General features: G+C 42.2%; 9 protein-coding genes across 9 annotated transcripts; 1 reads left to right on the forward strand and 8 right to left on the reverse strand.

Moving 5' to 3' along the window:
• Positions 1-1,637: 1,637 nt before the first annotated feature.
• HELRODRAFT_74685 (hypothetical protein) lies at positions 1,638-2,123 on the reverse strand (the record flags this gene model as incomplete). The annotated part of the gene is made up of 1 exon (XM_009014520.1): positions 1,638-2,123. The coding sequence occupies one exon, from the start codon at positions 2,121-2,123 to the stop codon at positions 1,638-1,640; it is 486 nt and encodes a 161-aa protein (XP_009012768.1).
• A 299-nt stretch (positions 2,124-2,422) lies between these two features.
• On the reverse strand, positions 2,423-2,704 carry HELRODRAFT_74187 (hypothetical protein; the record flags this gene model as incomplete). The annotated part of the gene is made up of 1 exon (XM_009014521.1): positions 2,423-2,704. A coding segment is annotated over one exon (282 nt), but the record flags the coding sequence as incomplete, so codon positions are not given.
• A 1,327-nt stretch (positions 2,705-4,031) lies between these two features.
• Positions 4,032-4,496, reverse strand: HELRODRAFT_74416 (hypothetical protein; the record flags this gene model as incomplete). The annotated part of the gene is made up of 1 exon (XM_009014522.1): positions 4,032-4,496. A coding segment is annotated over one exon (465 nt), but the record flags the coding sequence as incomplete, so codon positions are not given.
• A 1,551-nt stretch (positions 4,497-6,047) lies between these two features.
• Positions 6,048-6,359, reverse strand: HELRODRAFT_74673 (hypothetical protein; the record flags this gene model as incomplete). The annotated part of the gene is made up of 1 exon (XM_009014523.1): positions 6,048-6,359. A coding segment is annotated over one exon (312 nt), but the record flags the coding sequence as incomplete, so codon positions are not given.
• Positions 6,360-7,156: 797 nt separating this feature from the next.
• Positions 7,157-7,315, reverse strand: HELRODRAFT_153805 (hypothetical protein; the record flags this gene model as incomplete). The annotated part of the gene is made up of 1 exon (XM_009014524.1): positions 7,157-7,315. A coding segment is annotated over one exon (159 nt), but the record flags the coding sequence as incomplete, so codon positions are not given.
• A 2,107-nt stretch (positions 7,316-9,422) lies between these two features.
• Positions 9,423-22,406, forward strand: HELRODRAFT_123385 (hypothetical protein; the record flags this gene model as incomplete). Its single annotated transcript, XM_009014525.1, has 5 exons — positions 9,423-9,534; positions 13,614-13,706; positions 17,557-17,706; positions 18,557-18,622; positions 22,147-22,406. Coding segments are annotated over 5 exons (681 nt in total), but the record flags the coding sequence as incomplete, so codon positions are not given.
• Positions 22,406-22,841, reverse strand: HELRODRAFT_138089 (hypothetical protein; the record flags this gene model as incomplete). The annotated part of the gene is made up of 2 exons (XM_009014526.1): positions 22,406-22,512; positions 22,685-22,841. Coding segments are annotated over 2 exons (264 nt in total), but the record flags the coding sequence as incomplete, so codon positions are not given.
• Positions 22,842-23,068: 227 nt separating this feature from the next.
• On the reverse strand, positions 23,069-23,467 carry HELRODRAFT_74253 (hypothetical protein; the record flags this gene model as incomplete). Its single annotated transcript, XM_009014527.1, has 1 exon — positions 23,069-23,467. A coding segment is annotated over one exon (399 nt), but the record flags the coding sequence as incomplete, so codon positions are not given.
• Positions 23,468-24,122: 655 nt separating this feature from the next.
• HELRODRAFT_74506 (hypothetical protein) lies at positions 24,123-25,232 on the reverse strand (the record flags this gene model as incomplete). Its single annotated transcript, XM_009014528.1, has 2 exons — positions 24,123-24,343; positions 24,995-25,232. Coding segments are annotated over 2 exons (459 nt in total), but the record flags the coding sequence as incomplete, so codon positions are not given.
• Between the last annotated feature and the right edge of the window lie 491 nt (positions 25,233-25,723).

Consider the following 25,723-nt stretch of genomic DNA (forward strand, 5'->3'; position numbering starts at 1 on the left):
CTTCATCCATCAGCACCTCAACCCAATCCACCGCCGTAACATCCATCACTGACATCCACATAAACAGCAACACAGCACTATCAAATTTCACTCAGTAGCTTAGCAATAGCACATCACCTACCAGTACACCAGCAATAGATAAGAATGGCTTGACAAAACTCAACATAACTTTTAGCAACATTTTCTTGACATTCGAAAAAAAGAATTAAAACCGAGAATAAAAAATCTTACAAAAATAAAAAGCGTCAACATAACATTGGCAGTTTAAAAGATTTTCATATTCGAAATGTAATTATTTATTTTAAATATCATAATTTAAATTCCACCTGGAGTTCCAGCAGCTCCCTGATCCCCAGGCAAACCAGTTGCGCCCTGAGGCCCAGGACTTCCTCTTGCTCCTGGTTGACCCATCTGACCTGGATTCCCAGCTGGTCCCGACTGACCACTACTTCCTGTGTATCCAGTGCCACCTTGCTGGCCAGGAGATCCTGGTTGGCCTTGTTGGCCAGCCTGTCCAGCATCACCAGGCAAACCAGTGGCTCCTGGCGTACCTGGATTTCCTGTAGCACCTGTGCCTCCAACAGATCCTTGAGCTCCTGCAACTCCAGGCTGACCTGGCTGTCCAATTGGACCAGAGGGTCCCGGCTGTCCAGCTGGGCCTTGAATGTTTCATTTAAAATTATCTTTATTCACCATACATATGTAAAAAATACAGAGAGTAATTGTTTGACATTGATTGACATTGTTTGGCAGATGAATGTTGTAAAAAATGTCCTTATAATACGCTGTAACATCAGAGTTGTGAATAAAACAATAACGCACGCCGACAGTGAATGATATAATTCGAATAACTTCCTAACAAAATTAAAGACACCTTAACATCTATAATATAGATGTTACAGACGTTTGATCGAGATAAAAACTATTAGTCAGAAATTGTTAAGCATGCATTGAGGAATGAACCGCTTGTAAATTAATTAGAAGATGTAAAGTAATTAAAAGGTTGTGAATACATTCATGGGCGTGACATTGCTATGCGGAACACTAACAAGCAAATCGGTAGCTATATAAACAACGAAGAGGAAAACAAGAGAAGAAGACGGAACACAGTGGACGTAGAAGTGAGATTCGATGCAAAGTCGCAAATGTGATTCACGTAGTTATTTGGATTAATTTATTGTTTCTATTACTGCTGGTATTAAATAAACGTTATAGAGATTACTGAAGATATAATACCAGTGTTGGTAGTTGCGAGGTCAAAGAGGCTACAACACTGGTGTCAGATTGATAGCTGGAAACTCACTGTAGAAAAGAATGCCAGGGTAGAGGAACTCAATATATCAGTCTGACGAGAGAAGCTTAATTATTGACAATTGGTTTTATTACGTGATTTACCGGTTGATTAGTTATTGTGCTGTATTCTAACAATTTTAACGATTAGATAAATGAGTGATTGATCACAGCAATACACGCAAGTGATTGCCAGCACTGTCTTCTTTCTCATAAAGTTCACTTGAAATAAGTCTGTTCAGGAGTCAGGGATCCACGTAGAGAGAAATAACTGTACCCTACAAATTCAAGGGGTCGGTTATAACAATATTTCTGAAAACGCAACAACTGCAACAACTCTGAAACTTTTAAAAGTTATTAATGAATTTAAATTCACCTTGAGCGCCCTGCTGTCCATTGGAACCTGGCGCACCAGGTATGCCCACTGCTCCAGCCAGTCCGACATCCCCTCTATTTCCAACAGGTCCTTGGTTACCAGGTGCTCCTTGACTACCTCTAAGACCAGGTGATCCAGGGGCGCCATTCGGTCCAATGTTTCCAACATCCCCAGTCGCACCGGTGTCACCTTGCAAACCATTATCTCCTGGAGCTCCTGGTTGACCGTTCTGTCCAATGGGACCAGGTTGACCTGAAGGTCCTTGAGGACCCGGTTGACCTTTCTGACCCTGGGGTCCAGCCACACCAGCAAATCCAGTTGATCCGGTAGCTCCTGTGTCACCAACCACACCAGGCTGACCTTTTTGGCCTTGTATCCCAGCTGGTCCTACATCTCCACGAGCTCCTTGCGGTCCTGATGATCCGGTGTCACCTGTGCAAAAAATAAATATAAGCATTTCATTATTGTTGTTCTAATATTATTCCATTATTTCTATTCAACAAATCTGTTAAATTCATTTCTTTAAATAAATTTCACGGTTAAGTAGTATTTTTAATAGTACTATAAAGTATCATAACACTTTTTCGAAATATTTGAAATTTTCTAGAACAAATTTATTTTCTATTAATTTAAAAAAATTTTACAAGACAACCTACGGAGAAAATATAAATGATATTACCTTTACTGTACTTATGTTTGAAGCCAAATGTACACACCAAAACCGTTTTATAAAGCAGAGAAATAAAATTATCTAAACTACTGACCAGCAGCTCCATTAGGCCCAGCAGCACCTTGCTGTCCTTGCTGACCTTGTAATCCTGGTTGACCTGGCTGACCTGCAGCACCCATATTTCCATTCGGTCCCGGTGAACCGTTTAGTCCTCGCTGCCCTTGTTGGCCTTGAACACCCGGGTTGCCTGGGTTACCTCGTTGTCCAGGTGTTCCTCGTGCTCCAGATGGACCTGTAGATCCGACACTACCTACCGGACCAGTTTGACCTTTTTGGCCCGTTGGTCCAGGTTGTCCGGTGGCTCCTTGTGTTCCTCTCTGTCCAGGTGAACCGGCTGATCCAGGCTGGCCTATGTTATTAATTGTAAAACAATTGAAAATGCAAATGCAAATAAAAAACAACAAAAGTAATAAACTATATTAGCTAATATTAGAAAATTGAAAAACATTTATAATATATGCGCCAATTCACCTTTATTTTAACGATATATAAAAACATGACGTATTGAACAAACCAGCAGGTCCTTGAAGTCCTGTGTCACCAGCTGGACCAGATAACCCTTGCGATCCTGGATCACCACGTGAACCTGGAGCCCCTTGAACTCCAACTGCTCCAGATACACCAGGTTGACCTCTTGGTCCAGGTGCGCCGGCATTACCTACAGCTCCTTGCATTCCCATCTGACCAGGAGCTCCCTGAATTGCATTACCTGGAGCACCGGTAGCACCTTGTGAGCCTGGCTGGCCGTTTGCTCCATTTTGTCCAGGCGACCCAGGTTGACCAGGTGCACCTGAATCACCAGGAGCACCTTGAGGTCCTGGTAAGCCATTTTGACCAGGAGCTCCTGTGTTACCTTGCACGCCTACATCTCCTGCACTTCCCTGTGGACCAGGTGCTCCTTGCTGACCTTGTGGCCCAGTATCTCCTCTGGCTCCTTGTTGACCAATTGGACCTTGTTGGCCAGTGTCACCTTGCTGGCCAGTCGCACCGGGTTGACCTACCAATCCAGGAGCACCTACATCTCCTGTTATTCCCGGTTGACCAGCATTTCCTGGTTGGCCACCAGAACCAACAGAACCCTGATCGCCTGGAAGTCCGGCTTGACCTGATGGACCCTGAGCACCTTGTAACCCAGGCGGACCTGCATTACCTCGGAGCCCAGGAGCTCCGTTAGGACCTGGAACTCCTAGTGCACCAGCTGAGCCTGGAGCACCTGACTGGCCTATTGAACCGCTAGGTCCAGTATCACCGCGTGGACCTTGAATTCCTTGTGCACCAGGGTTCCCTGAATTTCCACGTGGTCCTGGGTCGCCTCTTTGCCCGGGATCTCCTTGAGCTCCCTGAGTTCCAGGTGAGCCCGGTGATCCGACAGATCCTATTGCTCCAGTTGCGCCTTGGAAACCTGTACCACCAGTGCCTCCTGTTGATCCTTGAACTCCAGGAGTTCCGGGTGTACCAGCTTGACCTTGAGAACCAGGAGAACCTGGCTGACCTTGGAAACCTGGTTCACCTCGCAAGCCAACAGGACCTTGATTTCCAGCAGGGCCTTACAAATAAATATTTAAATACACATTATTTTCTGCAAATATAAAACCGATATAATTTTCTTTAACATTTGTAATTAAATGATTTCTGTTAAAAAAATTTACCAGGACTTCCTGCTCTACCAGCTGGACCAGGTGCTCCAGTATCCCCAAGGCTACCTTGTACTCCTTGAGGTCCAGGTTGACCTTGCAAACCTGGTTGACCTTGAGGACCAGGATCTCCACGCTGTCCAGCTGGACCTTGGCCACCACTTAAACCTTGTTCTCCTTGCAATCCAGGATCGCCAACTGGACCAGCTTCACCAAGCGGCCCGACTGGCCCGCTTGGTCCTGGATTACCTGGACTTCCCTGCAAACCTTGAATTCCTGGCTGTCCACGTGGCCCTGTATCACCTTGAGGACCAGCATTTCCAGGAGCTCCTGCTTGTCCAGGTTGACCCCTTTGACCTGCAGATCCCGTCTGACCTTGTGGTCCTTGTTGACCAGGTAAACCTGTAGCTCCTTGTTGACCTTGAGATCCTGTTGCCCCCTGTTGACCTTTTGGTCCTGCCGGCCCAACCACGCCTGATGATTAAGTAATAGGTTAATACAGGGTGGCGGAAATGAAAGGTTAATATATTGTAGCAAAAACAACAAGTTAATTTGGAGTGGTGATATCGAGTTACGTTAAGTTAATTGCATTAAAATTTTAAATAACCGAATATTTTTCAAAAATTTCAATCTAACCTTGACTTCCGGGCTGCCCGACATCACCAGCTGGACCGATAGGGCCCGTAAAACCTGGATCTCCTCTTGGACCTTGTGGACCAGCCGGACCGACTGATCCTGCCTGACCTTGGGAACCTTGATCTCCGGGAGCGCCTTTCAAACCTGTAGCTCCTGTAGCTCCCTGAGAACCTTGAGCACCTGGAAAACCGCGTTGACCAGGATTTCCTGGAGTTCCAGCAGGACCAGCTGGACCGATTTGACCAGTTGATCCAACCGCACCTTCAAAATCATGTTTGGAGCTCTAATTTTAAATTTTACAATCTAAAAAAAATTATTTAAATATTATATGTTACACCACACTACATCCCGAGTTAGATAAGTTCGAAACCTACCGATTTTAAAAAACGATTGATCTCAAGAAAACATACAAGTCGCAACTGCATCTTTTGCCACATGGCAAACGATTTCGTTTCACACGCTGGGTATTTAATTTTTTGTAAAATTCACAGAGATTAGAAAGTTCTTAATTAGTTAAAGTTCACTCACTGGATTTATCTCGTAGTCAAACAAGTTATTTATTTATTTATTTATTATTTGAAGTGTTGTTAATTTGTACACTCTTCAAAAAAATATAACAAATAAAATAACGATTTTTACAAACATTTTTGCGAATTTGTAACTCATAAATGAAAACGCATAGTTTTTTCCTTTTAATCTTTAAAAAATCAGATTCTGACAAATGCAGAATGTGTTACAATTTACAAAAATCAAATTATAAAATGAAGATAATAAACGTAATAAAATGGGTTACATATGGAAAATCAAATATTGAATCACTGAGTTGAAAAGTAACATGGAAAAACTAACAAATAAATAAGGATATTAAATCATAACTAAGAATGAAAATGAATAAAATGCATTACCATTTTTTCCAGGTGTTCCAGGATTTCCAGGTGCGCCAGCTGACCCCTGAACTCCCTGCTGACCAAGGGCTCCAATGCCTCCCAGTGGTCCAGGTGATCCGGGAGATCCTTGTGGTCCAGGCTGACCAACCTGACCTTGCAATCCTTGATCACCTCTGGCTCCTTGAAGTCCATTTGCTCCTTGTTGACCAGTTGGACCTCGGGCACCTTGTTGACCTTGTTGACCTGTTTGACCTTGTGGTCCTTGGTCACCTGGTTGTCCCTTACTTCCCTGAGGACCAGGTTGGCCCTGAACTCCTGGCTGACCAATCTGACCTGCAGCTCCCGCCGGTCCAAGTTGTCCAGTGGCTCCTATTTCAAAAAAACATTTATTTATTTCAAATATATTTTAACATTTTAAATATTTAAACATTATATGGCTTTCATTGTAAAAAAAAAAGACAAACAATTTAAATGTTTCTTTAAGCAGTTTAAAACTAACCAGAGATTCCAGGTGCTCCAGTATCACCAGGAGCACCATTCAATCCAGGACTTCCTGGTTGACCAGCTGCTCCGGCAGGACCTTGTTGACCTGGAGTACCAGGTGGCCCAGCAATTCCGGCTTGACCATTGGGCCCTGGTTGTCCCTGAAGACCTTGAAATCCCTTTTCTCCTTGTAATCCAGGTAAACCAACTGATCCTGGACTTCCGGCAGCGCCAGGTGTACCAGTATCACCCAAAGCACCTTTTGAACCTTGAGGACCTTGTTGTCCTGGGGAGCCAGGCTGACCGGCGTTTCCAGGTGAACCTGTAGCCCCAGGTAGTCCAAGAGCACCTGGTAAACCTTGAGCACCTTGCTGGCCTTGCTGACCTGGTTGGCCTTGCTGACCTTGTTGGCCATTTGGTCCACTTGGTCCAACTACTCCTTGCTGTCCCTGACTTCCAGGTGCCCCTATACATTTTATGATTTAATAAGACAATTTTTAAACATTTTTATGTAAATAAGTGTTTAAAAATGTTTTCAATTAATTATAAAAATGAACCATATTGATGAATGCATTTTACTTGACACAATCAACTTAATCATTATTTTAGAGTAAACATTTTTGTCTGTTTAAGTCATTGCATTTCCAGGAGGTCTAAGCTAAGTTGACCGGAAATCATTCTTTCATACATTGCACATGTACAGTACATACAAAAAAGTTTGATTTTTTCATTTCTTTGCTTACATTTTCTATTTCATTTAACGTTATGTTCATATCAAATTATGACCAGTTAATTTTAATTTACTTACATATTAAATTTATTGATAATTATATTTTTATTTCCATTCTTTTGTTATCAACGGCCCAATATAAACATTAAATTAAAAACATTGGACTTTCTTGTCAGAACTACATTGCCACAGTACCAATATTAAAAAAAAATCATTTTACTTATTAGCAATTATTTTAATAAACTTCATGAAATAATCATTTTTATGAACAAATGATCATGTAATACCTTTTGCTCCGGTTGGTCCAGTAGCACCAGCGCTTCCAGTGGGACCCTGAGCTCCTTGAGGGCCTTGGACTCCCGGTTGACCTTGGCTACCTGGAATTCCAGGCTGCCCGGATGAACCTGTGTCTCCAGCAGCACCTTGCGCTCCTGGATTTCCAGGAGATCCAGGTTGACCTGAAAATCCTTTTTCTCCAACAGTACCTGGGTCCCCCGTCAAACCTTTAGGACCTGCAGGACCCATCGATCCAGATGGACCTGGTTGACCAATTGATCCAGGTGATCCCTGAGGTCCTTGATCACCCCTAGGACCTTGCTGACCTTGTTGTCCTGGCTGTCCTTGGTCGCCTCTTGGCCCAGGAGCTCCAATGGAACCGGATGGTCCAGATGATCCGGTGTCACCTCTTTGTCCAGGTGATCCGGGCAAACCTGATTGACCAGGAAATCCGGGCTGTCCCGCCGGACCAATATCTCCCGAGCTGCCGGTAGATCCGGGAAAACCAGGAGCTCCTATCACAAAAATATTATTATTCTTACCAATTAATTTTATGATTAGTGATCTGGCCAGGAAAGTTCAAATTAAAACTATTTTAGCAAATCATTGTTATCAATAATCAAAATTTTAAATAAAACATAAAAATTTTTAAAATGATGAGTAACATTAAATTTCATAAACAAAAACGATTTATTCTAGCATAACGTTTGATTAAAAAATGACAGTGGTTGTATTCATTTATCGACGCCATCATCGGTGAGTAATAATTCATTTTCAAATTCTCAACTGACTTATTTCATAACAAAAAAATTTTCACACAGCCACAAAAAAAAAGAAAAATGATAATAACCTTGACTTCCAGGATTACCAGGATTTCCTCTTGATCCTTGATCACCCCTCAAACCAGGCTGTCCTTGAACACCTTGTATACCCGTTGGACCAACCGATCCAGCATTCCCAGACGGACCAGTAAAACCTGGCAATCCAGTTGAACCTTTCGGGCCGATGAACCCCCTCAGACCTTGAGCCCCCGTGTCTCCAGGAGGACCAACACTACCTGGCACGCCAATAGAACCTGTAGCCCCAAGAGTTCCAGGTAGACCTGGAGATCCTTGAGCTCCTATTTGTGGCTGACTGGCATCATCGCCTGGGTCACCAGGTAGGCCAGTAGCTCCCTGAACGCCTGAGATTCCCGGATTGCCACTTGAACCGGGAAAGCCAATTGGACCGGGATTTCCATTAGACCCTGAAGAAATAAAAATATTATTAATAAATAATAATCAGCGATAACTAATTTTTTCCTAAACATCTTATTAATTTTTTATTTATATTTTATTTAAAATGCATTCTCTGTCAGGCGCAAATGTTATGCACAAGAAACAACATAAATGCATATAATATTCAGAAGAGTAAATAATTAAAAATCACAAAAATGTGAATAAATGAATGGTTCATTACAATTGAAAACATCATATACTCAATATTATCAATCACGTTTAATTTTAATTTTTATTAATTTTGAAATTTCATCTGGACAAAAATTATATTCATTGAAAACTTCTCATATATATTTGAATCAATCAATCCTGTTCACATTTCCTTTCATTCTGCCTTAACTTTCAAGTTTAAATTATCTCCTCACCCAACAACCACCATTTCATTCAAGCTTTTTGTATTATTTTTTTATTAATTTCATGTTTCTGAGCGGATTTAATAATTTTGAATTTTGAGCATATTTTTGAAGCTTGAATGGTTCACTAATCAAAAGAAGTTCCAACATTTTCTAGTTATAATAAACGTGGCTGGTTTTTGTTTAGAAAAAATTGAAGTTAAAGAAATATATTAAATAATCAATCAAATATACTATATTATTATGTAAAGTTAAAAAAGCTCACCTGGCTGTCCAGTGTTACCCGTTGCTCCAACAGTACCAGGTGATCCAGCAGCACCTGTATCACCCTGAGGACCCTTTGGGCCCACAGATCCAGGTTGACCTTGCGGCCCGTTTTGCCCGGGAGAACCTGGATCACCTGCTAAACCTTGAGGTCCTGTAGCACCTTGATTGCCTGGTGTGCCAGGCAATCCTACATCACCTCTTTGACCTGGTTGACCAGGGTTACCAGGAAAACCAAGAGGTCCTGCTAATCCAATAGGACCTGTGTTTCCGGTGCCTCCGACTGACCCCGGAAAACCAGTGGCACCGGATGGACCTTTCACACCCTGAGGACCTTGCTGACCAGGATCTCCTCTTTGACCAGAAGATCCAGGAGTTCCAGGTTGCCCTCTTTGGCCTTGATCTCCTCGTAATCCGGGCAACCCAACTGCTCCAGCTTGTCCAGGCAAACCAACAGATCCAGCAGGACCAGTATCACCCTGAGCTCCAGGTGCACCAACATTGCCATCAGTACCAGGATTTCCTGATGCTCCTGTATCACCACGAGATCCGGTCAAACCTTGTGCTCCAGCATCTCCCATTGGTCCTTTGGAACCAGGTTGACCAGTAGCTCCCACCGGACCAGCAGGTCCTATTGGACCTGGAGAACCGGCTTGACCTGGATTACCTGGATTTCCAGCTGGACCAGGTGAACCAATGTCACCTCTCTGACCTGCAGGACCTTGAACACCAGGAACACCTTGAGCTCCAGAAAATCCCGTATCTCCTCTACTTCCTTGAAAACCTGGCTGACCAATGTTTCCAGATGGACCTGGTTGACCTGCGGTACCTAGCTGACCCACAGGTCCTGGTTGACCAGGGTCGCCAATATATCCTTTAGGACCTGGTTGACCATTTAAACCCGGTGTTCCAGTCGCTCCTGGTGCACCTGGCTGACCCGTAGCTCCCTGCAGCCCTGTTAAATTTCAATTAATTTTTTCAAAAAATAATTGATGCAACCTATTCACTTTTTATAAAAATAAATTTTTTTTTATTTGAAATAACGTCAAAACAAAAGTAAAACATGAAAGATTCTCAACAAATATAAGTATTTTTAATACAAACTACTTACCGGGTGACCCTGGAATTCCATTTTGTCCTGAAGATCCATCAACTCCTTGCGAACCTGGATTGCCCACAGAACCTTTCATTCCAGGTTGGCCTTGACTTCCAGGATCTCCAGGACCACCAGCAAATCCAGTGTCACCACTTGCTCCTGTAAACCCAGTGCCACCCTGAGATCCTGGTGTGCCTGGATTTCCAATTTCACCACGAGGTCCTGGACTACCAGCTTGACCACTGGGTCCAGGAGAACCAGCAGGTCCCATTTGACCAACCGCACCCTGAGCACCCTGTTGGCCTGCTGATCCAGGTTGTCCCATCTGACCTTTAGGACCTGATGTACCCGTTGAACCAGTATCACCTTGGGCTCCTGGTTGACCTTGTGGACCTTGTTGACCACGCTGACCCGGATTGCCATTTGCGCCAGGCATACCCGTAGCACCTTGACCACCGATGCTTCCAGTTGCTCCTGGCAATCCCACACTTCCCAACGGTCCTGGTGCTCCCTGCTGTCCATTTGGACCTACAACGTCAAAAGAATATTATGAAAATAATATTATCACATTAACTAATGTGATTTCGAAGATGAGCCTGCAATAAAACAGTAACAAATTTATAACAAAAAATTTTTAACAAAATCAAATAGAAAAGTAGTCTTGAAAAATTATTTTATTTTCATTGAAAATACCTGGGGTGCCTGACAATCCTGGAGCACCAGTATCACCACGATCTCCTTTAAAACCAGCAGGTCCTGTAGGGCCTGGATTACCAAGAGGACCAGGAGCCCCTTGATTTCCGGAGGGTCCAGGTAATCCAGGTAGTCCATTTGATCCAGGATTTCCTGCATTTCCTGTGTCTCCCCTTAACCCTTGATCGCCTGCAGATCCAGGTGAACCAGGTTGACCCATGGAACCAGTTTCACCCTTTGAACCTTTAGGTCCTTGTGGTCCAGGAGACCCGACTTGCCCAGGAAATCCAGTTGCTCCTTGTGATCCTTGATCTCCAACAGGACCTTTTGATCCAGGATTACCGTTTTGGCCCGGTGAACCTGCATCACCTCGTGGACCTGGTTGTCCTGTAGGTCCAGGCTGTCCAGGCTGACCATTTAATCCAGGTTGTCCAACGGGTCCTTCACAAGTAACGTTTCATATTTCAATTTAATATTAATAACTAGTGTGTTTACGTTTTTTATTGAAGTCGTTAGGATTTTCAATCCGACAATGCTTACATTGGTTTTATTATGCTATCTAAAAATTTTTAAAAAGCAATAACAATGGGTAGGTGTAATAAAATATACCTGCATTTCCAGACTGGCCAGGGGTACCGGGTGTCCCCTGATTTCCTCGGGATCCTTGATTTCCAGTAGGTCCTGTATTACCCGTATCACCTGGCACTCCTGGTGATCCTAACGAGCCAGCTGGACCTGTAGCACCTTGAGGTCCTTGAGAACCAGTAGAACCTCTGTTTCCTGGTAAGCCAACAGCCCCTACATTTCCACTTGGACCTGGTTGCCCAACTGGTCCCGGTAAGCCATTTTGTCCAGGTTGACCTTGTGGACCTTGAGGACCAGGCTGACCAATCTGACCTAATTCGAGTCGAAAAATAATATTTTAAACAATTAATCATCAGTCAATCAAGTTCAATAAAATGAAATTATTGAATCAACACTCAAAATTCCAACAAAACGAACCATTTGGTCCTTGTTGTCCTGGTTGGCCTGAAAAGCCAGGTTCTCCTTGGGCACCTGGCTGACCTTTGGTACCAGGTTGACCTGGTTGGCCCACCTGTCCAGTAGGACCAGGAAGTCCAGGTATACCTGTATCTCCCACAGTTCCTTGAATTCCTTGTGGACCAACTGAACCTGGCTGCCCCGGATCACCCACAAGTCCATTTGGTCCAGGAGCTCCAATTGATCCTGCTTGTCCTGAAGGACCTGGCGATCCTGGGAAACCTGAAAATGTTATAAAAATGTTGCAAATTTAAAATAAAGTATGCGCAAAAATAACATTTTAAAATACTAACAAAAAATGAATTTAAAAAATAAACTATAAAAATTAAAAATAAAAACAAAAAGATAAAATTTCTAGCAAAATAAAAATATAATATTTAGTGCAATAAAAATTATAGTTAACAAACTTCCAAATTTTAATCCTAAAGTATTTGCTAACATTCCTCACTCAAATTTCATCTTAATTTGACAGTTAAATAATAAAAATAAACAACGCAACAAGAAGTGTCTCGAAGAAAATGCTGCAAAAATTTACTTGAAACATTTATTAAATTGATTACCTGGCTGACCAGGTGGACCTGAAAGACCCGGTTGGCCAGAAGATCCCGGTTGACCTCGTTGACCAGCAGGACCTGACGAGCCAGTCGAACCAGTCCCACCTGTGGCTCCTTGCGCCCCTGGATTACCTTTCTGCCCAGAAGGTCCAGGCTGTCCAGCAGGGCCTAATGGTCCAGGTTGGCCTGGGTTTCCCGCAGGACCTGTAATACCTCTTGAGCCGGGTTGCCCTACACTGCCAGGAGATCCTGAAAAAGTTATTTAGGGCATTTGAAAGAACCTGTGGTGTGTCAGTATGTTGTTAACGTCAGAAACCATGTTAGATATCTGGCACTGCAAGAGTTAATGCAAGTTGCTCAAATTCAAAATATGTATTAACAAACAAGCTTTTATAACCATCAAAATTAAAATATGATAATAATTAAATTGATATCATTATTTTTTTAAATGTTAACATCTACAAACGAAAAAAAACGAATCTTCAAAATGTGCTTATGCGATAGCTGTTTGTTCATTGTCATTGTGAAGGTGAATCAGCTACTACATTATTTTTACCGCGTCAATGGCAAATGAAAAATTTTGTAAATGCGATGCTCATCTTAACAACCTACCGTTTGGAACCGTTAAATCGTTAAGGTGTTTTAGTAAAACGTGGTCAGTCATAATTGTGAAATGATTAAATAACAATGTTAATTCAAATACTGTAACACAAAAAAACTTTTTTTCTATATATCGACCGGACACATTCATGTACGTACATAGATAAGCATTCTTAATGATGAAAGTGCATACCCTGTTGCCCAGGTTGTCCAGGTGAGCCATTATCTCCGGGAACACCAAGAATACCTGAATCACCTCTGGGACCAGGTAGCCCCGATGAACCTGTAGATCCGGGTTGACCTTGCAGTCCTTGTTGTCCTGGTGTACCTGGTTGACCATTAGGACCAGCTGGTCCACTTGGACCTTGCGAACCTGGAGATCCGGTTGACCCTGTTCCTCCGGCAGCACCTCTTTGACCGGGAGTACCCGGGTTACCAGCCTGACCTAGATTAAATTAAAAATTTAAAAAATTTTAACTTATAAGTCACTATAGTATTTACTAAAGAAAGTTGAACTGATTGACATTATAATGGTGATTGCAAATATTGTAAGTAAATTTAAACCAGCTTGTCCAGGTGAACCCGTAGCTCCTGTATTTCCAGGATCTCCACTAACTCCTTTTTGTCCTGGTTGGCCAGTGGGACCAGGTGGACCAGACAACCCTGGTAATCCATTTGCACCTATCTGCCCAGCTGGTCCAGGAGATCCAAGTAAACCTACGTCTCCTGGGAAACCTTTAGCCCCATTATCTCCAGGAACACCAGGTTGTCCTTGTGGTCCTGTCGGTCCTGGAAGCCCAGCTGATCCAATGTCACCCCGTTGACCCGTTGGACCAGCCGGACCTGGTTGACCAGGCTGCCCACTCGTCCCTAAAGGTCCAGGACTTCCAATTTGACCCTTTGGACCGGTAGTTCCAGGAGGACCTTTATAAATGGGGAACAGGGAACATTTTTTTATTTCATTGTGAAACAATTTAATTAAAGTAATTTTATTTTATTAACAGAATATATATTTGAATAACTCTTTTTGTTAATAAAAGTTGAACATAAACTTAAAAATAATTACCTTGTTGTCCAGCTAAACCAGTATCTCCTTGACTTCCTTTTGGTCCTGCAGCTCCGATAGGTCCAACTGACCCTGGAGATCCAGGACTGCCTATAGGACCAGATGGTCCCACATCACCTGATGGTCCCTTGGGTCCAGCAGGACCTGTGTCTCCAGAAGGTCCTTTCACTCCTTGAGCCCCTAGTTGACCGCTGGGTCCAGGAAAACCAGTTGATCCAGGAAATCCTTGGAAAAAATTTTCAGATAATGACATAACAAATTAAATTTGCGAATCAAAAACAACAGAAAAAAATAAAACAAAATTATTACCAATAGTTCCAGGAGAACCGACGAAGCCTGGTTGACCAGGTTGACCCATAGGACCACTTTGACCAGGAAGCCCAACAAATCCAGAATCTCCTCTGAAGCCAGCAGGACCTGGTTGACCCACAGCTCCTGGAAATCCAGCAGCTCCTTGATCTCCAGGCGCACCAGGTGCACCACTAGTTCCTGGAGTTCCAGGCTGGCCAGCAAATCCAGTAGCTCCAGTGTCACCTCGTAATCCAGGTGATCCAGAAACACCAACTTGACCTTGTTGACCCTGCTGTCCAATTGCACCTGGATTCCCAATAAATCCCGTATCTCCTGGGTTACCCATTTGGCCAAAGGCTCCTGGTAAGCCTATAACATTTATCAAAATTGTTCCCATATTTACACCCACAAAAAGGAAAATAAATAATAAATAATAATAAATAAATAACATTGAAATTAATCCAAGTTTTCATATATATAACATAAATACAACTAACAAACAAATAAATACTGGTTTACAATTTTCTTATACTAGATTGACAATTTGTTCATAAAAAATTTATTTTAAAAGATTTGAAGATGAAAAAACCCGTAGGTCCAGGAATTCCGACAGCTCCATTCTGTCCAGGTGATCCTCTCTGACCAACTGGACCAGGCGACCCTGGAATACCAGACGGTCCAGGTGAACCTTGCTGACCTATGGACCCTACCTGTCCCTTGCTTCCTTGCAATCCAGGATTACCGGACTGACCCGGTTGACCAGGTAACCCAATATCGCCTTTGGGACCAGCGTTACCTGTGGCACCAACTGAGCCTATTTAAAGTAGGTACAATTAGCGAGAATTTATATCATGAAACACATTTTCATCCATTTATATAATGCGTGGGTGGGCATATATATATATATATATATATATATATATAATTATTGATGAAAATCATAGCATGTTCCGCGTTGGTTAGCTTTCTGTTAAATTTTTCAATTTTATTAAACAGGAAGCTAGCTAACACGGAACATATTGTGATTTTATCAATAATTGCATTTCTGACAGTCCAATTATATTATTATATCATGATTTTTCCAATATATATATATATATCAATTATAATAATGAATATTAATAATTATATAAATAAAAGATATATAAATAAAAATAATGTTCGCTTATATCACACTTTTTAAAAACCCGAAAGCACGAGCAAGAAAAAATTTCTGTATAGCCCTCAACTCTCTACGAAAGCAGCAAACGCTAAATCCAGGCTGCCTAAAAATGCGGCAGCTCATTCCAAAACTGTGGACTAACAGCAAAAATTTGATTGCAAGCAACTAAACACCAGATTCATGTCATCAGAAAGCAATGCACAATAATGCAACGAAACTCCCTCGGGCATGCACTTCCCAATAAAATAAGACGGAACATTACCATTTAAAGATTTGTGGACCAAGATGGCAATTTTAAACAATATACGCTTGGAAACTGATAATTATTTCGTAGTAAGAAACAGACATGCTGAAAACCAACGTCAATCAGTTCGCATATATCACAATTACATGTTATTCTATAAACATAATTTAAATGTAGAACTAAACCAAATATTATTAATCTCATTGAATTATTAAAACGACAATCATAACCGTTTATTGTTTTATTATAACTATTTGCATTCAAGCAGGAAATGTTTGTTTAGAGAAACGTAGACACGAATGTTAAGTAAAAGTTTAACAAATTTTTTAAATGTGCTCAAACAAGGTAAAAATAATAAAATGACAAAATACAAGATTCTGCGCAAACTTTTTTATAAATACTGGTTTTCTAATAACTGCTTGAAATTAAGAAGTTATGAGATGCTTTTTCTTTCTAGTGCTTTATCCTATCAGGTGATATTCAACAATTTAGATTTTCCATTCTTTCCTTCCGCATGATGTGACCAAAAAACTTTAACTGACCTCGTCGGATTATCTGTAATAATTTCCTCTTTTCATAACCAGAATGTTTGGAAACATCCTCTTTCGAAGTATGAGGGGTCCAACTAATTTTCATAACTCTTCATTTTTTTAGAATTTGTCCAGAACTCAGAGCCATAAGTTAGCACAGGAAAAATGTAATACCGTAACAGAAATAAAAACAATTTTTTACGTAAAACTACATTACGCGCAACGTTCGCGGCAGCATGTATCCCGCAGGCCGCAGTTTGTCCCCATCCTAGTTGTTACTCTAAAAGTATTCAATTTAATTGCATGCAATTTTTAATTGATAGCTTTATAAACATTGACAAATAATGTAAAATCCAGGAAAAAACAGAAAAATAATAAACACCTGGTTGACCAGGCGAACCCATATCACCCCGCTGTCCCTGAGGTCCAGCGGGCCCAGTAGCACCAGTCAATCCAGTGGCTCCTTGACCCCCCTGAGAACCAGGAGTTCCAGTTGCTCCTTGTCGTCCTTGATTACCCGGTGGACCTTGATCTCCTTGTGGACCTTTCACACCCTGGGGCCCTGGTTGACCGATATTTCCTGCTGCTCCTGAAGGGCCTGTAGAACCTTGGACGCCTTGAAATCCTGGAGCTCCTTGATCACCTGACAAACCTGGTTGCCCAGGTGAACCTGCTGGTCCTTGAAAACCCGGCTCACCTCTACTTCCACTTGGTCCCGGAGAACCCTGACCACCTGTTGATAAATAAGGTAACTAAAAAAATTAATAGAATCTAGAGAAAGCTATGGAACTCTTTTTACAATGAATGTACAAAATGTAAACGGGTTAGTGAAAACCGCTTAAGCAGTGCTAAGAAATTAACTTTATTTGCAAAAAAAAATTTTAAGATATGAATAATAAAACATAACGTCGATTTTTGTATAACCTTGAGGCCCAGGAGAACCAGTTGATCCTGTTGGTCCGGGTTGACCTCGAGGTCCTGGTTGACCTGACTGACCCGGCTGACCCACGGGACCAGCAGGACCAGCAAATCCAGTGTCACCAGCATCGCCTCTGAATCCTGGACTTCCCTGACTACCTTGAGGTCCTGCAGGTCCGGAAAATCCCACTTCCCCAAAAGGTCCTGGAGAACCAGTAGCTCCAACAGGGCCTAACAATATTATTACGTTTTAAATGGAAAATGATAAATTAATTAGCAGTTGAAACTGGTTTAGTTGCAGATTGAAAATTTAAAATATTTTCAACGTTTATTATATCACATTCGATTAAAAAAATCACTATTAAAAATTTAAAAGTTTTCAAACATATAACTGAGAATTTTTGTAATGATGAACAAACCAGAAGGTCCAGAAGGTCCTGGAGACCCAACAGGTCCAATACTTCCTGCAGGTCCTGGTGATCCAGTGCCTCCTCGAACACCAGGCGCTCCAATTTGGCCAGCTGGCCCCGGAGAACCAGTAGGTCCAACGGGTCCGGGAAGTCCATTTGATCCTTGTGGACCTTGACTGCCTTGAGGTCCAATGGGCCCAGGTACTCCTGACTGACCTGATAAACCTTGTGGTCCAACTGGTCCAGGTAGTCCAACAGGTCCTTGCTGTCCAGGGGTGCCTGGCTGACCTCTTGAACCTGGTTGACCTGCTGATCCGGGATTTCCTGGCTGGCCAGCTTGTCCAGTTGGTCCAGGTGATCCTACGACGTTTTAATTTGCTGAAATTTAAATGTCATGATTACGGCAACTTTCTGATAATGTTTTAATGATATATTATTGAAAAAACGTTCTTTATTAAGTAGTTAAACTCAATAACTTGAACTTATAAAAATTTAATTTTTAATAGCAGATCATGATTTCAATTTTAATAATCATTTCATTCATCAATTCAAATCAAACAAATGTAAGAGATGAAGAAAAAAGATCTTATGATGATAGATAGACCACCGTTGGGCAGAACAATTACATTTAAAATAAAGAAAAAAAATAGTCCATAAATATAAACAGAATTTTAAAATTAAACTTGCGTACAGGCTACAAAGAATGATGACGATATAATGGACTGAAGCAGCATAAAAACGTTAACCAGTAGTTCAACGAACGAACCAATCAAAATTAGTTATTGTCAAAGTATAGAAGACTGAAATACAATGATATTATGATGAACGTGTTTACATACAAACACAAGCTTACGAGTTTACGTATAAACACATTTATACACACATGCATACACGTACACATATACGCACATACACACACAATTATATGCTGATGCTGATAAAAACAAACCTGGTAATCCAGTGAATCCAACATCTCCAAGATTCCCTGGGACACCAACTAATCCAGGTGCACCAGGTGAGCCTGCTAATCCAGATTTTCCTGGATTTCCATTAAAACCGGCGTCTCCTGGATTACCTTTTGGTCCAGGTTGACCAGCAAATCCTGTGGGCCCAGGCTGACCTAGCAATCCTTGATTTCCAGGTGATCCTGGTTGACCAGGGACACCGCTTGGACCTTACCGCAATCGAATAAAAAGAAAATTAACAGTCAAGTGCATATGGTACATAAATATGTTTTGACAAAATTATTTCATTTTACTCAAATAAAAGATTACATTTAATCACAATTTGTACACAACCAATTAATAACTGTACAGCTTAACATTAACACAAGACCCAATATTTACTTATATGCATCTTAGCAAAATATAAATTACCAGTATTTCCTGCAGGTCCAGCTGGTCCTAGCTGTCCTTGACTTCCTGGGTTTCCCGTAGCTCCTGTGCCACCCTGAGCCCCAACCGGACCGGGTTGACCTTGTGGTCCTTGATCTCCTGGACTTCCCATGGCACCAGGTCCACCAGTAGAACCAGCTGGTCCCGTGTCACCAGTGGCGCCGGTACTACCTCTTGCCCCAGATGGACCAACAGGACCCGTAGAACCAACAGCACCGGGTTGACCAGAAAAGCCAGGTGAACCTCGCTGTCCGGATGGTCCAGGCGATCCCTGAGCACCTGGAGAACCACTGGGTCCAGCCGGTCCGCTTGGTCCAGTTCCACCAGTAGCACCAGAACTTCCAGTGGCTCCTACAAATAACATGCCAAATTTAAAATTCTTTAGACATTAAAATGTAAGAAAGTTTTTAGAAATATTAATGTAGAGATATTAAGCTTTAATGAATATAGGTGAATATAATTTTAAATAAAAGAATTCGTGGTATATGAGATATTGATGAATAGTAAATTTTAGATGATCACACTGAAAATATATTAAACTTTTTAAGTAAACCACAAAATTAACCTGCAGGTCCAATAGCTCCAGCATCTCCAGGAGATCCAGGAGCACCAAGTGGTCCTTGTTGACCAGGGAAACCAGTTGATCCAGTGAAGCCTGTGTCTCCTGGAGCACCAGCAATTCCTATATCACCTTGTTCATCTCTTCCAGGCAATCCTGTTGCTCCAATTGAACCTTGTGATCCAACATTACCTTTTGGTCCGGGCAAACCGACTGGTCCCGGTAGACCAATGGAACCAGGACTTCCTTGTTGACCTGGTTGACCGGGAGTGCCTGATGGTCCTTGTGGTCCCTGCTGTCCTTGAAATCCTACTTCACCAGCCGGTCCAGCTGAACCTGGAAATCCTTTCTGTCCTGGTTGCCCAGGGTTGCCTTAAAAATTTTAAGTATTAAAATAACGTGATTTACATTCACTTTTTTAGTTTTTCAGAAAAATTGACTATCTCCTAAATTTGCACATTAAAAAATGTTATGAAACTCACTAATTTTTGTTTCATGTTTTCTATAAAAGAAACAAAAAAGAAAATACCTGGTGAGCCATTTGCTCCCTGTGCTCCAGCAAACCCAGTATTTCCTGTATCCCCTTTTACACCAGCAGGCCCTTGAGTTCCAGGTTGACCAGGAGCACCACTAGGTCCAATATTTCCAGAAGGTCCCGGTTGACCTGGTGATCCCGTGGCTCCTTGTGCTCCCACAAACCCTGCTGGACCTGTACTTCCTTGTGATCCAGGTAAACCAGTAAAACCGGTTTCACCTCTTGGTCCAGGTTGGCCTGCAGGGCCAGGCGATCCTGATAATCCCGGATATCCGGTTGGACCAGGCTGACCAGGTTGACCAGACTGACCTATGTAAAGGATTTACATAATAACATGAGCGAAATAAATATTTATCAATATTTTACCTCCCACACTTTCAAAACTGATTTTACATTAGGCATGCATTTTAAAAATAATCAATCAATCATCAATCAATCAATAATAGAATCTAGAATCAATCAAACCTGACGGTCCTGGGAAGCCATTGGCACCTCGAGGTCCTGTAGGTCCCGATGGACCAGGAAAACCTTGCTGGCCTGGATTGCCTTGAGGACCAGGGTCACCTTGCTGGCCAATGTCTCCTTTGTCCCCTGGTAATCCCGTTAGACCTGTAGCTCCTGGCAGACCTGAAGGTCCAGGAAACCCTGGCTGACCTAATGGACCTGCTGGTCCCTGATTTCCAGTTGCACCTAAAAGTTAAATTTAATAATTAATTTAAAGTAGAATTGCTGTTTGAAAAATTACAAAAGTGCACCATTTAAAATGAGCATACCTGTCCAACCAGCAGGACCTTGAGGACCTTGCTGACCAACATTACCCCTCGAACCCTGTGGACCAGCTGGACCCGGTTGACCTGGTTGACCAGACTGACCTGGTTGTCCAGGAAATCCTGTCGCTCCTTGAAAGCCAACATCACCAGGCAAACCTTTCGTTCCACTAGTACCTGGAGCTCCTTGCGCTCCCTGACTTCCAGACTGACCAGTTGGACCTGCTAGTCCAGGTAATCCTATTGTTCCTGGTGAACCCTGAAATCCCGGTTGACCTTGAAGTCCAGGTAATCCAGTAGCTCCTGTTCCTCCAATAGAACCAGTTGATCCAGGAGTTCCGGGCAATCCAGACTGGCCTATCACGATATGTTACAACGTTATTGTAACCAATGTTTTAAGATGAAAAAATAAAAAAAAATTAATTTGATTAAAATCATGCACGATAATAGCTGCATGATAAGATCACTTGTGTTTTTACATTTGGCTAACAAAACATAATAAAAGTTTTAATAAAAAAGTTCACACATCCAACCAACATACCTGGTTGACCAGGAAATCCGGTAGCTCCTGCCAATCCAGTTTGCCCAGTTGATCCCACAGGACCTGCAAATCCAGGTTGACCAGGAGATCCAACTGATCCCTGAAAACCTGGATCTCCTCTTAATCCTGGGGTGCCAGGTGAGCCTGCAGGTCCAGCTGATCCAGGCGAACCTTGTTGACCTTGTGGTCCCTGAGGGCCTGGAAGTCCAGGAAATCCTTGAAAACCTGGTTGACCCGGTTGACCATTTGGTCCCAGCGGTCCTGATTGTCCTGGCTGACCTATAGCACCTGGCTGACCAGGTGAGCCAGATAAACCTTGAAAGCCTGTGTCACCTTGAAGTCCTTTGTTGCCAGCGGGGCCCATGGGTCCTTAGTAAATAAAAAATGATTCATGTATGAATTACACAAAATAATTATTCTAATGTCATTTAGTCAATGTTCATTTTCTGGAAGTCAAAGCATCTGAGCAAATATTTACTTGGTCAGATTTTTATAATATAAACTCTTAAAAACTAATTCACTTCACCTAAAAATTTATTAATTATACTACAGCATGCACAATACTATGAAAACTAGTTAATGACACTTTTTCAGCCTAACAAAAGTTTACAGTAAAACATTCTCAATAAAATAATTTAAAATATATGAGTGTTAGATCAAATTGATGCAACAAACAACAGGTATGTACTTAACAGTAAACAATGACAGCATAAATTTGAACTGGTACAAGTTATACAATATTTTATTTGTTCACAAAGATAATCTGATAAGCACACCTTGAGGTCCTGACGGTCCCAAAGGTCCAGGAGCGCCAGTGTCTCCTGAACCACCAGCTGGCCCCACCGGACCTGGCTGCCCACTAGGTCCCATAAACCCTGTTGCACCAGATGGTCCTGAAAGTCCAATGCTACCAGGTAATCCTGGTAATCCAGGAGTACCAGGAAATCCCACAAAACCTTTCATTCCTGGTAATCCAACTGGTCCAGGAGAACCAGCTATTCCAGGAGTGCCTTTTAAGCCTGGAGACCCAACAGGTCCAAAAGGACCTGCATTTCCAGGAGATCCTGGACCTCCGGGCTGGCCACTGGGTCCTGGAAATCCTGCTGGTCCAATAGGGCCAGCAGGTCCTGGCTGACCTGTATCGCCATTAACGCCTGTTGGTCCCATTGGTCCTACTTGTCCTAACGGTCCAGAAGATCCTGGATTTCCTCTCGGCCCTAAGATTTAAAAAAATAAATAAATGTACAACAAAAAAAAGAATGAAATTACAACTACTGAATACTGTGATTAAAACAAAATAATATGTAGTTGATGGTCATCTAATAGAATGACAAGATGTATAAAAACCTGGAGATCCTTGAGTTCCAGGAGGTCCAGCGGGTCCACTATCACCTCTCTGACCTTGTGGGCCGGCTGGTCCTGGTGCTCCCATTGGACCTGGAAAGCCAGTTGCCCCATTGGGTCCTGGAGAGCCTTGGAATCCTGTTAACCCAGTGTTCCCTGTTGCTCCTTGACTTCCTGGTTGGCCACTAGGTCCTGGACGACCGACACTACCTGGTGATCCTGGCTGTCCTGTAGCACCACCAGGACCTGGCAAGCCTGTTTTTATTCAGAAATTTGCTTGCTTTGACAAATGCATTTTACAGTAACTATGAAAATTGTTCAATTAAAAAATTTATAAATCTATAAATGGAAATATATTAAATATATAACTTAATATGAAAATCACGTTTAACCTATTCCAAAGCTATAAATATAATGACCTTGTGCTCCTTGTAAACCAGGTTGACCAAGTGGACCAATCGATCCTGTATCTCCAGGCAATCCTTTGATTCCATCTGTTCCAGGTTGCCCAGGATATCCAGCAGGACCAATTGACCCTGGACCTCCTGTAGCTCCTGGTAGACCTTGCAGTCCCTGTGGTCCACTTGGTCCAGGTTGACCAGGAGATCCTTGAAAACCTGGATTTCCTCTGTCACCAGGAGCTCCCTGAGTCCCTGCCAAACCTGGTTGTCCAGACTGTCCAGCTGGTCCTGGCGGGCCGAGTGGTCCCGGCAAACCTGGAGATCCCTGTTGGCCTGGTTGTCCAAGGGGCCCTTGCTGTCCCTGTGGTCCAGGAAGGCCTAAGAAGATTTAATTTAATTAAAGAGTGATTTAAATTCAATCAATCAATTAGCTTATAAAGCGCTATTTCTGCGATGTTCAACAGCGCTCCTCAATGAATTTTGAAAACAGATGGGTCTTGAGATCCACTCTGAACTTCGCAAGTGATGGAGAAGTAGTCAGAGAAGTAGGTAGAGAGTTCCAGAAAAAAGGACCAGAAAAAGCAAAAGCAGATTTGGCAAAAGAGTGTTTAACACAAGTTAAGAAAAAGCGTTAAATTAATTTAACTGCTAAATTATATACAACTACAGTACGTTTTTAGCTAAAAGATATGATTGGTACGAACAAAAAAATTTAGGATGTATGGTGTAGCTATATTTTCTCGGCTATTTCTTAAATTTTACAATCATTTGAATAATAATAATAGAAAAAATGTATCATATTTTCTGATTACGACACCTGAGACTTGACATTTTAAAAAAGGAAAACCCGGTTGTGTTTGTCTTATAGAATTATATTTTTCTGCATTTTATTGCTATTCCAGTAAGTACAAGTCCGTGGTATATTTAAAAAAATGGTAACAATACAAACTTAACAAAACAATTTATCAAATAAAAATTCTTAAAATTACATTGAAATGTTTGTTTAAATTGAAGAGAAATGACGTAGGAGATATCTAATATTAACCAGTAGCACCAGCGCCTCCTGGCTGTCCCAAGGGTCCAGGTTGACCAGATGGTCCTGCAGGTCCTGTGTTACCTGTTCCACCAGCTGGCCCAGCAAAACCTGTAGCTCCTGGCATACCTGGAAAACCATTAAATCCCGGATTACCTGGCAACCCTGGTGAGCCCGATGGTCCAGGTATTCCCTGCAAACCCGGTGAGCCAGCAGGTCCCTGAGAACCTAAATTTCCAGGAGCTCCAGGTGATCCTTTAAACATTATTCAATTTTTCAATGTTTGCAAAGCCTAGGAAATGATGCAAAAGTAATGAAGATCTCAAACCTTGAAGTCCTTGAGGGCCAGCAGGACCAGGTGCACCAGGAGAGCCATAACTTCCAGGTTGCCCAGTTGTTCCAGTTGATCCTGTAGATCCAGTATCTCCAATTTTTCCAGTTGGTCCTATGGGTCCTGCTGGACCCAGAGGACCAATAGATCCAGGCAGACCAGTGTCGCCTGAAACAAATTTATTAAAGATTAAGTTTTAAAAAAATGTTAATTTCAATTAATAAAATCTTAACTTAAAACACAACCTTTGAATCCGGATAACCCAGGCAATCCAATAGGGCCCGATGGCCCTGGAGGTCCTGGTAGACCTGAGGCTCCTGTAGCTGCGGGAGGCCCTGGTGGTCCTGGTTGGCCTGGAAATCCATTATTTCCTGGTTGACCTGGAGAACCTTGAGACCCTGGCTGACCAGCTGCACCTGGCTGGCCAGATGGACCTTGAAATCCAGTTGATCCTTTTTGCCCCTGACTTCCTGGTGACCCAGGCAACCCAGATAAACCTGAAAATCCAGTTGCTCCAGTTGAACCTTGTTGACCTTGATTTCCAGAACTTCCAGGATTTCCTGAAGGACCTGAAGCACCTTGTAGACCAGGTGATCCTTGAGTTCCTCTATTGCCTTGTTGCCCTGTAGAGCCTGTATAACCTTGTTGACCTTGAGAACCAGGTTGACCATTGACTCCTGGTGACCCCGGACTTCCAGGATATCCGGGATTACCTGATGGTCCTGGAGCACCCAAAGGTCCTACTGGTCCTGAAAAACCAGTGTCACCTGGAGGACCTGGGAAACCTTGTGAACCAGGGTTACCTGGTTGACCCGGTGAACCAGGCTGTCCGGCTGTACCCGGCTGTCCAGGTGTTCCTGGTTATTTTTTAAAACTCATAAGCTTTATTGTTTCCACACAATTTATAAAAAAATTATTAAATCACAATTTGTCAAAAATTTTCGCCAGAATTTCGATATACCTACATATAGAGAATCGTAACATTTTTGCGTTTATATTTTTGATAATATCAACAAAACTTAATTTAATTATCTAAATAATTAATTATTTAATTGAATATTTAATGTTTTAAATCATTTTTCGTAACAGTTTTAATAGTTAAAACACGCGACTAACTGAACTAAAAGTGCGGCGTAAATAAAACAAAAAACTTATGCACAGCCTAATTATATAGCTATATGCGCTTTAAAATAAAATATTTATTAACCGCATTTTAATCACTAGTAAGTAATCGAGTAGCAGTCAATTATTTTTTATTGATAATAAAGCAACTGCTG

Source organism: Helobdella robusta (assembly GCF_000326865.2).
Source record: "Helobdella robusta unplaced genomic scaffold HELROscaffold_14, whole genome shotgun sequence".
In the NCBI taxonomy this organism is placed as follows: Eukaryota; Metazoa; Annelida; class Clitellata; order Rhynchobdellida; family Glossiphoniidae; genus Helobdella; species Helobdella robusta.